The sequence below is a fragment of the Sinocyclocheilus rhinocerous genome, unplaced genomic scaffold (genome assembly GCF_001515625.1).
Source record: "Sinocyclocheilus rhinocerous isolate Xijiao unplaced genomic scaffold, SAMN03320098_v1.1 scaffold662, whole genome shotgun sequence".
Lineage (NCBI taxonomy): Eukaryota > Metazoa > Chordata > Actinopteri > Cypriniformes > Cyprinidae > Sinocyclocheilus > Sinocyclocheilus rhinocerous.
The window spans coordinates 2,389,898-2,402,296 of NW_015639782.1; the positions used below are offsets into that span (position 1 = coordinate 2,389,898).

A 12,399-nucleotide genomic window follows, 5' to 3' on the forward strand; every position below is an offset into this window, starting at 1 on the left:
TTTTTTATTCTGCAAGTGAACTAATCCTTTAACTGTGTCAACAGCAATAAGACTGACTACATAGTGTGTTGACGTAGTGACTTACCTTTCAAAGGCTTGGGGAGGAAGTGTGCAGCGGGCTTATTCTTTTTCACATGGTTGCCCTTCATGATCTCTCCTTCCTTGTTCAGGCCTAGGTACCAGCCCCTGCCCGACTGCTGCTGTCTATAGATCATGGAGGAGTACGTCACGTAATAGTTCTCAAACACTGACTCCTTAAACTTGCACTCTGGTGTGAAGTGTTCCTGAAGGGCAAAGGAGGAAAGAGAAAAAGATGCAAGATGAGATTTAAAATTTAAAATCCTTTACGTGACACAGTGGATAGTAAGAAGTAATATGGTGATAAACACATACACAAACACAATTGTAAAATAATTGTATTTCTCAGCTTAGTATGCAAAGACAACTATAACTAAGCCATTTTATAGGCTGATATCCCTGCAAAGTATAAAACATTTAACAACATCAACCAATGGCATGAGTTTGGGGTGGGACTATCTGTCTGTCCAACCAATGGCGGACGAGGGGGAAAAATCTGTTTGAAAACCAGGGTTTAAAAAACCCTGTACTAAAATAAAACTAAAATTGAGATGAATTAATAAAAACTATATAGACATAAAAAAAGAAGCAAAAAAATTACTAAAACAAGTTGTAAAATGAAAACATAAATGAAAATATATATTAAAAATATTAATAAAAACTACAGTAGTATCTCAATGATATTAAAACAACACTGTAGAAATTACTTTGCAATTGCACTTTAAATTAATAAAAAAAGAACTTAATTAAAAATCTTTTGGTCCCAGTATAACAAATATTATTTTTGTCCCTCTGCCATCCTCCTAACATCACTACTTCCCCTTTTATCTGATGTTTTTCCCCCCTAATAATCCTCACTCTTCCCGGCTTGGTCTGTTGTACGCTCTTTCTCATTAGCAATTCCAAAAGCAATCTATGTTGTAGTGTTGCATAAACATGCTAATGAAGTTTGGGGATTGGTCGCTCTTCAGCTCGGTCTATGGATCCGGCTGTATTGAATATGTGCGAGTACACCGTGTGCGCTTCATTGAGTCATTATAATCGCTCGCCTCCCACTAGGCTTGATCTTGTATTGACTACGTGCTTCGTTAGGATATTGCAAACGGTGTAAGAGGGTGAAAAGATCAGAGACAGTGCATGGAGCAACAGCAAATTACATTATTCTGCATGTTATCTGGCTAACTAATTGCTTTTCAAGAGGTGTCTAACTCATTTAGCTGCCCAATAAAGCATTCGAAATAAATCAATGCCAATGCAAAGCCACAATAACACACCCACTGCTCATGGATCCACACTTCCTGTTTATATATCAGCTAGTCCAGGCTGGTTAATGCTGGTGAACCATACAAAACTTAACTTGCTGACCAACTGGCTGAAACGTAATGTATTTCTTATATCACTCTGAAGAAGTACTTGTGCAATTCTTGTAAAAAATGTATTTTAGACTCATATTGATAATATTATACACATATTGATTTTATTATGCTTGATTTTTCAAATCCATGTGCTCGTATCATATCCATCTCCTTAAATGTAGAAGCGAAGTAAATTCACACAGAAAGTCATTAGAAGAGGTTAAATTAATATCCATGCCGAGCCTTTGGTCTGCTATTGCAGTAACTGAACGGCTCTGTTAAAATGGATTACAGAACCTCAGGGTCTTGTGGCTGTAATCTTTACTGTTTGAGTGTGGCAAATGATGTGGAAATATTACAGAGAGAGCTGTAAATCAAATTATGTTTTTCATCAGAGCCAAGGGAAGAAAGAAACGGTAAATAATCTTTGTGTCGCTCTGCAAACATCACTAGGGGAAAGTGTTCAGTGTTTCAGCTCTGAGAGCTTGATGCACTTACAAAGAAAATCTACAGGTTTGAGATTTATACAGGAGACAGCAGATTAAATAACAGCAAATTGTGTTATTTCATCTCGCTTCCTGCATGAATTACATAAGTGTGTTTGCACATGAATATTGTGGCTACAATTTCAATATCTGCGACAATCAAGCATAAGCTAACCAGACACAAGACGTTAAAATCTCCTGCATCTAAATCAGAGTTTGGCAATCAATACACAAACTGCTTGAGTTCTTTGTCTCCAGGGTTGTGCTGGGCAGCTCCACTTAAAAGTGAAAGCTCATTGGTCCAAAATCTAGTGCAACATAACTCTATATTAAACCTGAAAAATCTTATAATGGCTGTGATTGTTTTAAAGCATAATTTCCCAAATGTGATTCCCAAATCATGCTTTGTAATAATTGTAATATATTTCAAAATGTAAAATATATAAATGTATTTCTGTGAAGACTGAATTTTCAGAATTTTCCATTACTTCAGTGCCACACGATCCTTCAGAAATCATTCTAATATGCTGATTTGCTGCTCAAGAAAGATTTAATTATTATCAATGTTGAGAACAGTTGTGCTGCTTAATATTTTTGTGGAAAACATGATACATTTTTTTTCAGGATTCTTTGGTGATTTGATGAATATAAAGTTCAAAGAAAAGCATTTATTTGAATAAAGAAATCTTTTTTTAAACATTATAAAAGTTTTTACAGTAACCTTTGATCATTTAAATGAATCCTTGCTGAATAAAAGTATACAATTCTTAAAAAAAAAAAAAACGACCCCAAACTTTTGAACAATAGTGTACATGTGCCTATTATGTACTTTATGTACTCAGTGTTACCAAGACGGTGGCCACAGAGTGAACTGCCTGCCTAAAATGAATTTGTAACAAACATAGATATACAGCTATTGTAGCAGCAATGCTAAGAATGTCCCTTCATCATGTATCCATAAAGGTCTTCAACTCTCACTCTCATCAAAGGACGCTATGTTTCCCAGCCGGCCCAGTGCCAACAGGAGCGCTCCAATGTTCAACGAACAGACTCGAGTCGTCCTTCTGCTCCGGGTGACTCACACAGACACTGGGCTCCCACACACGCTGACAGGAACACTCCTGATGTCACAGACCAGCCGTGACATCGCACCTCCTCTGGGACAGGCTGTCGGCTCAGTGCGGAGCTACATCCCGTAAACATCCTCAATACAGAGAGTGGTTGGGAAGTGTGGACGTTGAAAGGATTTGCACTCTTGAGGGTCAGCGGTCAGCCTGATGAGAAAGTTTGATCTGTGATTATGTGTGAGATCCTACGAGTAGACACAAAGGGACGGATCTGGGATCGATACTTCACCTGAGATAAACATCATCGAGACGTTAGATGTATCTTTGGTCAGCTATCAGCACTGTGGCAAAGTCACTCTGTTGGGTTCACTCAGGGTGAGAACTTAAAGGAAGGCAGCATCTCATCTCATCCGTGCTTCCAGTCAGAAGAAACACTCACTCTCAGACATCCTGTACCTCTTCAGTGTCTTCAGTGCCTCATATACAGCTATTCTGTTAATAATTCTGTTAATGTCTCAGCTGAAGGCCATAATAATTACAACCAAATGGAGCACAAAAGCATTATGTAGAGCGGCTCTCAATAATGACTGCATTGTACCCTATCTTATCAGGAATAATTCATCATAATTATCATAATAACATAAACAAAAACAAAAGACTGAAGTGTTGAGAGGATAAGGGCAGGAAACAGGGATGATTGTAAATGGCACATGCTAACCACTGAATCCATAAAACACAAAAACATAATGCTTCTAAATGCCTCTCTAAATGTCCTTCCCAGCAAGGGTCTGAACAAATAAAGGTCCTACAATAAACACTGTTTTAGGAGTAAATGTGTTATATGGCTATGAAATTGAATAAGCAATGTGAACTTCGACAAAATTCTTTTTAAATGGCCAAGTTACCTTTCAAATTCAAAGTTCAATTTTCGAAGACAAAATAGTCAAGTCTACAGATTTGTCCAGTACAGAATTAAAAACTCAATTCAATGTACAGTACCATTCAAACATTTGGTTTCAGTAAGGCTGCATTTAATTGATCAAAAAGCATGTAAAACAATAATATTGTGAAATTTTACTATAATTAAAACAATTCAGTTTTAATATATTTAAAATGTAATTTATTCCTGTGATGTCAAAGCTGAATTTTCAGCATCATTACTCCAGTCTTCAGTGTCACACGATCCTTCAGAAATCATTTTTTATGCTGGTTTGCTGCTCTAGAAAGATTTACTATCATCAACGTTGAAAATAGTTGTGTTGCTTAATATTTTTCTGCAAACTGTGATTTTTTTCAGGATTTTTGAGAGTGTTTATTTGAAATAGAAATCTTGTGTAAAATTATAAATGTCTTTACTGTTACTTTTGATCAATTTAATGCATCTTTGAAAAAAATATTAATTTAATAATAAAAAAACATACAGACCCCAAACTTAACATAAGTGTGTTTGCATAGCACATTTCAAAATTGCTCCAAAGCAGCTTTAAAGGGGTCATATGATGCGATTTCAAGTTTTCCTTTCTCTTTGGAGTGTTACAAGCTGATTGTGCATAGATAAGATCCCTGAATTCTCTCATTTAAAAAAAAAAAAACATTACACTATTGTAACTTGTGTCTAATTTCCTGTGTTAATAGTATCTCTTACTGCACCTTTTTATGTCAGTTCAGATACACTCTTTCTCCATGTGGAGAAAGAAAAACACTGTTTATAACTATGGTAATGTATGAAAAATGATTTGTGTTCCGGGTGAAACCAGTCATAGGCTTGCATCTGGACTGTGGTTCACAAATTGGCGACTGCTGCTTTACAGGGCTGGTCCTGGAACAATTGACTGACACAACTGACTTAAAGAGTCATGAATCACATTCATCCATTAATCCTGAAATTCAACACAATCTTTCACCTCTGCTTTTTAAGATAAATCAATTATTTCCTATGGTTTGTCAGAACCTTGAGACTAGGGCCATTCAGCATTGATAAAGAGGCACAATGCATTACCACAAGTGCATAAGAGTATTGATTTAATAACCAAGGTGCAGTTCGATTTCAGAGACAAAGCCTCTATTTTGCCTGCAATTGTGGTATACTAGGTCCAAACATATGTGATGTGGGTGTAACAATGGGCTATAGTACCCTTTCTCTAAATGGCCATAAGAAAGATTCACATCTGGCTTAGACAGGAAAGTACCACAATATCATGAGCAATACAAATGTACTTGTACCTCTGTGCAACGCAGAGAAGGAGAGGAACTGTTAAATCTCAGAGGCATCACTACATACTGTAACACAGCTTCCAGATGGAGTGTGTTAGATGAGAGGTGCACTGTGCAGAAACAGCAAACACATTTTCCTAATTGTCCATGCCATTTTATCACCAACACTGATGAAAATTGCAGCAAGCAGTGGCATTATTTAAAAACGCTGGAGAACAACTATATACTTAGAAACACAGCAGATATTTTTGGGCACCCACTGATGTCTTGTGGAGAGGAGAGGCAGGAGGCAGTTTTATCAAATTACCACACATATACTTGCAGCAGTGCTGAGAATGAGTGAAACAAAGAAAAGTGATATAATGTGCACTTTGATGGTGCGAGAGACATTAATCTCTCATTTAGCTCTACAGTATCCCCCTGTTTATTTATTGTTACTTCGGTGGCTTATCTATTTGTTGCCACATAGAAAAAAAACACTTTCATTTAGTGATGCACTGAAAATTTCAGCAACCGAAAATATTTGACCAAAACTTGAAATCAATAAATAAATAAAAGTAAAACTTTTAATAAAACAAAAAATGTAATAATTTTCAGTTTCAGCCGAAATAGTTCTCTGATAACACATTATGACTACAACAGGTAAACGTGGACGCACTTCACCATTACAAACAATGATGCTAGACTAGCAATATGTAAAATTTTTTGGCTGAAATATCGAGAGGCTTTACTACGACTAGTTTATCAGCCGTGAACACAACACCCTGCATATCGAGTTCCAATTATCCAAATATAATTACCAAAACTTTATTATTCGGCTAAATTAAAACTTTGGTTTCAGTGTTTTGGTAATAAATTCATGTCTGTGAATTATGAATTTCATTTAAATTCAGTTTAAACCATTAACGGCTGTTCCTCGGTATGGTTCCTAACCACATGACTAATTTACCATCCTAACAGCCGAGTAAAAGAGAGCAGATATTGAGGTGTTGTAGTGCTTTATGTTCGAGCTGATTCTATCTCCAAGTGTAATTATATCAGGAGCTGCATTCATGCTGTTGCCAGCTCACTGATTCGTATCTAATATCTTTTCCTCTGACAGGGGAAATCCCGCATTGCCCCTCCCTCTCCTCTCCCAAAGGGCTTCCCCCTCCCAGATGGAAAAGCATGAGGAGATGTTTGTGTGTGTGCTAGAAACGGATAGAGTTTCTACTTGGTCTTCATATGTGTCTAAGTGCTCTATCTTCTGCCATTCGCTCAGCTCTCTCCCTCCACCCGATATTTTCTTTTCCCTCCTATTTTTCCCTTATTGTGTTTCTCTCTCTTGATCCATCCTCCATCAGATCTTCCTTTTTGTCTTTCAATATCTTTTTCAACCACTAACCTTATTTATTTTTGCCTCTCCCACCATCTTCTCCATTTTTCTCTAAGATTCTTTCTTTTTCAGCTTCTGTACAGTACACCTCCCCCCATTCCCTCTCTCAATCTGTCTCATTACTTTACCCACTCTCCCTCTTCCAACTCCAATCCCATTTATGGAAAAGAAGTAGATGGGGAAGCTGGCAGAATCTATTCCAGTCAGAGGCTGTTTCTTCCTGCTCAGTGCAGTATGGATGCCTGGTAACCAGGTCTCTCCACCTGTACCTCATCCTTCCCTCTGCCTCAACCACCCATCTGAATAATTGAATTATCATTGAAGCTCAAGATGTCTCAAACGAGTGTGTACTGATGGCACTAACTTTACAGAGTAGAATACCACAGGACTACAGTTTTCCTTTTTCAGCTTCTTGCCAAGTCAATGTGAACTGCTGTTCAGAACCTATTTTACTTTTCTAATGTGACATATTTCAAAGTGAAACGGGATACTAAATAAGAAAATAATGTAGGACAGGACTTGATATTATTTAAAGGGTTAGTTCACCCAAAAATGAAAATTCTGTCATTAATTTCTCACCCTATGTTGTTCCAATCCCCTAAGACTTTTATTTATCCTCTGAACACAATTGAAGATATTTTAAAGGTGACATATCATGAAAATCTGACTTTTCTAGGTTTTAAGTGCTATAATCAGGTCCCCGGTGCATCTACCAACCAAGGAAACGTGAAAAAGATTAACCCAGTACCTTTGTTTTGGTAAGCCTTTTTCTTCAAGCGTCTGAGAAAACGAGCGCGTTTGATTTTGCTCACTTGGTGACGTGGCAAAGGGATCTCATTATAATATTACCACCCCTTAATCTGTAAGTTTCCACATATTACATATTGTAAAAAGGGGCATAATATGTCTCCTTTAAATGTAATCCGAGAGGTTTCTGTCCGTCCATTGACAGCCTAAGTAACTTTCACTTCTGAGGCCCAGAAAGGTAGTGAAAACATCATAGAAGTAGTCCATGTTACGCCAGTGGTTCAATATTAATTTTCTGAAATGACAGTCACAGGAATACTTTTTGTGCGCCAAAAATTTTCTTCACTTCCGCTTCAATCTCCAAAGCATGTTCACGAGAGCTGCTTCTTCTTCTCCGGTCCATGACTATTTCCATGATGTTTTCACAGAATATATATATATATATATATTAGTGCTGGGCAACGATTAAAATAGTTTAATCGCGATTAATCACATGATTTTCTGCGATTAATCGCATTGTCATGCACAAAATTCAATAATGAATTCAAAAGTAGTGTATTGTGCACGCTATATAAGTACTGCTATATGAACAAAAGTGCAATAACATTTGGTTTGCAAACACTTTAATCAAATAAGGTGCTTTTTTACAGCAGTATTCCTTTTACATAGTAGCAGTTAAAACATTTCTTGTAAATCTCAACTTATAACATTAATGTAATCAAATTAAATATAAAACCACTGCCAGGGCATTAACATTTTTTTAGAAAATATTTTATAGTTTGTTATAGAAAAACATGTTATGCTCAGAGTCCAGAGCCTCGATCATAACATTATAACAGGCACCTTTCAAGTAGAGACCTGCACAATTGCAAGACCCAACGCAACAGAGTGCGGAGCGGGACAACACTTGATGGGCAAGTGCGGGTGGGTAGAGACTCGTGTGTGCGGGATGCGGGAGAATAAGGGTATTCTCACACACTAGGCAATCTTAACCGTGCCCGAGCGCGTTTGACCCCCAAAGCCCGGTTCGTTTGACTAGTGTGATCACTCCGTGCCGCGCTCGGGCGCGGTTCATTTAGCCGTCCTTGGCTCGGTTGGAAGAGGTGGGCCAGAGCGCGGTTCAGTTGGGCTCAGGCGCGGTGCGCATGTAGGGTCGGAGCGCTGAACTTCTGATACGTGCAGCATGATTGCGTGTACATTTCTGAGCGGCAAAAAAAATAGATCTGTAAAGCAATATTGTGAGAGGGCCGTGCGTTACCGCGTACCAAACGACTCAAAATAATAAACCACAAAGTTAACAAAACGATGCACTCCACTGACACTTCCTATTTCCCAATTATGAAATCGTGAGCGCTTCATGTAAGCGCTGCTGCAGTCTTTTAGGCCCACCCCAAATGCTCTCATTGGTTGAGACGCGTGATGACACCCATCCCAAGCCAATACTGATCAACATCCCTCCCCTCCTGTGACCCATGGTTTGTCTGTATGTGTATTCAGAGCCAGTGAGCACCGGACTTTCATAATAATAAAAAACTGCATTAACACGCGATAAAATAATTGTCGGCGATAATAACGCGTTAACTTGCTCAGCCCTAATATATATATATATATATATATACTGTATATATATTCTGTTTTCATGCATAAACAAATACTGACAAACATCATATGAGGCATTTTGCTTTCTATTAATTTTCTATGGTATTTGCAATTTGATAATGTCTAAATAACAATAGTCATAAAACAGTTTGATCAAACATATTTAATAGTTCTCAAAACAAAAGATACAGGATTTGTGCCTTAACTGCTTAAAAAAAAGGCATGGGACATGTACTGTATTTGTAGAAAGTGTTCTATAAGGTCTGAATTGTTCCCTTGCAGAGTGTCGCTTATGGCCACTACAGAAGGCTACGGTGGCTGTGCTCTCACTGTAGTCTGTGGGCTTCTAATATTGATGTGCCTGTCTCTGCCTGCTAAACACTAAACTGATTTTCGACTTCAAATGCGCTTGCAGAGCAGCTTACAGGAGAGCCCACACTTCGCCCGGAGAGCCAGGACTGTCATCTGATCAACTGTGCATTTGTATTATGTTGTGATTAAACCATTTATATTTGCATGGTTGTTTTAATATTTGATGTGTTCACTGATCAAACAGCAGGTATTACCATTAAACACAACTTTGCATTGAATCATGTGGTTCGGTTTATTAAATGTAAAGAGAAAGTGTGCAGAGAACAGAACACATGTTTAATTGATTTCCTCTCTCCCACTCACTGTCACGCTGATGGATGAATACATTTGCACTCAGACATACAGACTCACTCATGCATGTATTTTCTTTCTATATATTCTTCTGATCACAAACACAGACTGCAAAAACACTTTTTTAAGCATTTTCCTATGCAGTTTCTAGGGTTTTCTGGGTGGTCACTGACTGAATATAAATTAAGATTCATATTGTAATATTTTTGTGCATGTAAATCTGGTTAGAGTGCTCCATATGAGAGAACCTTTGAAAAGAAAACTTTACAAAAACATGCAGTGGGTCAGCAGAGGTTAAACGCCCTCGCTATGCTTTCAAGTGAAAAAGAATTCATTCATGGACTGCCAGATCTCAAAAAAGGAAAATCACTGACATGTTCTTACAAAAAAAAAAGGTTATTGTGCAACTTTTCTTTAAAGTGAACTGCACTGGGGAGTCATTCTGACTTAATTCTTTGCTGCTGATTGACTGTGTTATAGTAAAAATGCTGAATTGTAGGATACTGCTTTATGACATGTTATGGTTGATTTGGTTTGTAATAGACCACAATAACTGCATAACATTCAGTACATTTCATTTGACATTGGTTTATTTATAATTTGGTCATACTTGCTATATTTGCACTGCCTTGGACAAAAAAAAGATCTTATGCTCACCAAGGCTGTATTTATTTGATCAAAAATCATTCTAATATGCTAATTTAGTGCTTAAGTAATACCATGTCGAAAACAGCTGTGCTGCTTAATATTTTTGTGGAAACTGTGATGCTTTTTTTTCAGGACTTTTCCTTGCTAAATAAAATTATTAATTTATTTTAAAAAATCTTACTGACCCCAAACATTTGAATGGTAAATATAACTAGGCAAAATACTGAAAAACACAGAGTTTATAGACTTTATAGAAAACTACAAACAGAAACGGGTGTAAAATCTCACAGCAGCACAAGAGCTGATTCAAAACTCTCATACGTCACTCACTACATACTCTCCATTGATTGGAGACATCCCAGCATCACTGGTGTGTGATTGGCTGGCTGTGTGGCTCAGGCAGCATGTGGCTCCATAGCAGCACCATAGCAGCAGACACAAAGAGCCAATTGTGAGGGGATCAGAAACCCCAGAAACACACACACACACACACACACATTACAAGAACACAGAGAGACTTCAGAATTACAGCATACTAAATCATTAAAAGACTTTATAATACTGTTTAGAATACTGCAATGCCACACACTCAGTATCATTCACCCATACTCACCATCCACTTATGCCAGCTGAAAGCTCTCCACCACTGTGTAAGCGCTGGATTATTTCAAAGAGTTACAGTTGCAGAAAATTACAATGGAATGCAACTGCAGGAAAAGCTGAATGTTCAAAGACCTATGTATATTAACACTCTCCAGACTAACGGCTACAGTCGGAATAAAATATTAACACCCACAGAACCTTGCTGTGCTGTCACTCAGAGAAATGTTAAATATACCCTCCGTCCTTCTGTCGTCAACCAGGATGCCACACGGCGACACAACGTTGCTGTTGTTAAGAACAGAGCTTTAATTTAATGAGCACTCAGGCACATATGTTTTCATTACAGACGCTGAGGCACACATCATTAAAGTCACTGAGCGGGAACAGAGAACCGCCTTGAGTTACAGTGTGCTTGTGGTCGGGATGTGCAGTAGCTGTGTGTGTTTAGATCCCGTTGCTTCCCTATCATCCCTTAAGGCTCCTGCTGGATATGTTATGGCTGTATAACACCTAACGTTATGAACAGATTACATGCTTTTGTCAGACTTCATGTGAGAGTCTCTTGTCTGCTGCCTTGTTTGTCTTTCTCCCGCCTGCTGTGAGAGAGTTCAGCCCAAAGCGTCCTGAAAACAGCATTACACAGCAAGGTTATTATAGTTTTGAATTTTTTTATTAGTTTTATTTTAATATCGTTTTCAAATTTGCTATACAATTCAGTTTAGTTTTTATTAGTTTCATTAATATTGTTGTTAGTTTTAGTTTAGTTTTTAATTCGTGAACACATTTTTATTTAGTTTTTATATAGTTAAGTTTAAGTTTTAATTAAAGTTTAGCAGAATTAACAGATCACTTCCAGAGTGCAGGCCAAAGAAAGACTTAGGCATAATTTAGCCTTAGTGATGCAAATGTCTAGCGACACAAAATTAACGCATGCTGAGATTGATTAAATGGTATATACGCCAACTGCACATAAATCATAACTGGGACTAATGAAATTCAATAATAACGACAATCGCATTTAACAGTAAAGGCTCATATTTGAATATGTTCTTTTCATTTATTAAGAATTATAAGCGTGTTTATGATTTGATTTAGCCTATGCACAAAAAAAGTTTTCCTGTTTGGCCGATGCGTTCGAGGCGGGACTTTTATGTTGACTGCGCAACAGACGGTGGCCGAGAAGTGCAAAACAAATCACAATTCTGAAAACAAAATAACAAATCATCACAGTCTTGTGAAAAGAGTCCATTGAGTCCCAACAGCATTAAGACACAGTTTAAAAGTAGAAAACGGCCTTATTGAACATGCAAATTGATTCTCTGCCAGTAGGAGGCACTTTTGGAACGGTTTCCCTCGTAACAGCTGTACACAAAAGCTGCGCAGCTCTCATAAACGCTACTTTATCAGGCAGTATTCAGGCATTATAATTTAGATGAGATGAAAATGACATTGAACGTTTGAGAAACGCCCCCTTTTTGGTCCGCAGAGACCTATACTTGGATTTGTCATTGTGTTTTCTGACTTGGTATTTTGTTTTCAGATTTGTCGTTGTGTTTTCTGACTTG

General features: G+C 37.6%; 1 protein-coding gene across 4 annotated transcripts in view; it reads right to left on the reverse strand.

Moving 5' to 3' along the window:
• The window catches only part of fgf13a (fibroblast growth factor 13a), a 146,709-nt gene that overhangs the window by 8,772 nt on the left and 125,538 nt on the right, over nucleotides 1-12,399 (reverse strand). For all 4 annotated transcript variants that reach the window (XM_016567796.1, XM_016567797.1, XM_016567795.1 and 1 more), the window contains one exon: nucleotides 86-284. In XM_016567796.1, the coding sequence (XP_016423282.1) occupies nucleotides 86-284 (199 nt within the window). The remainder of the gene's footprint in view (nucleotides 1-85; nucleotides 285-12,399) is intronic.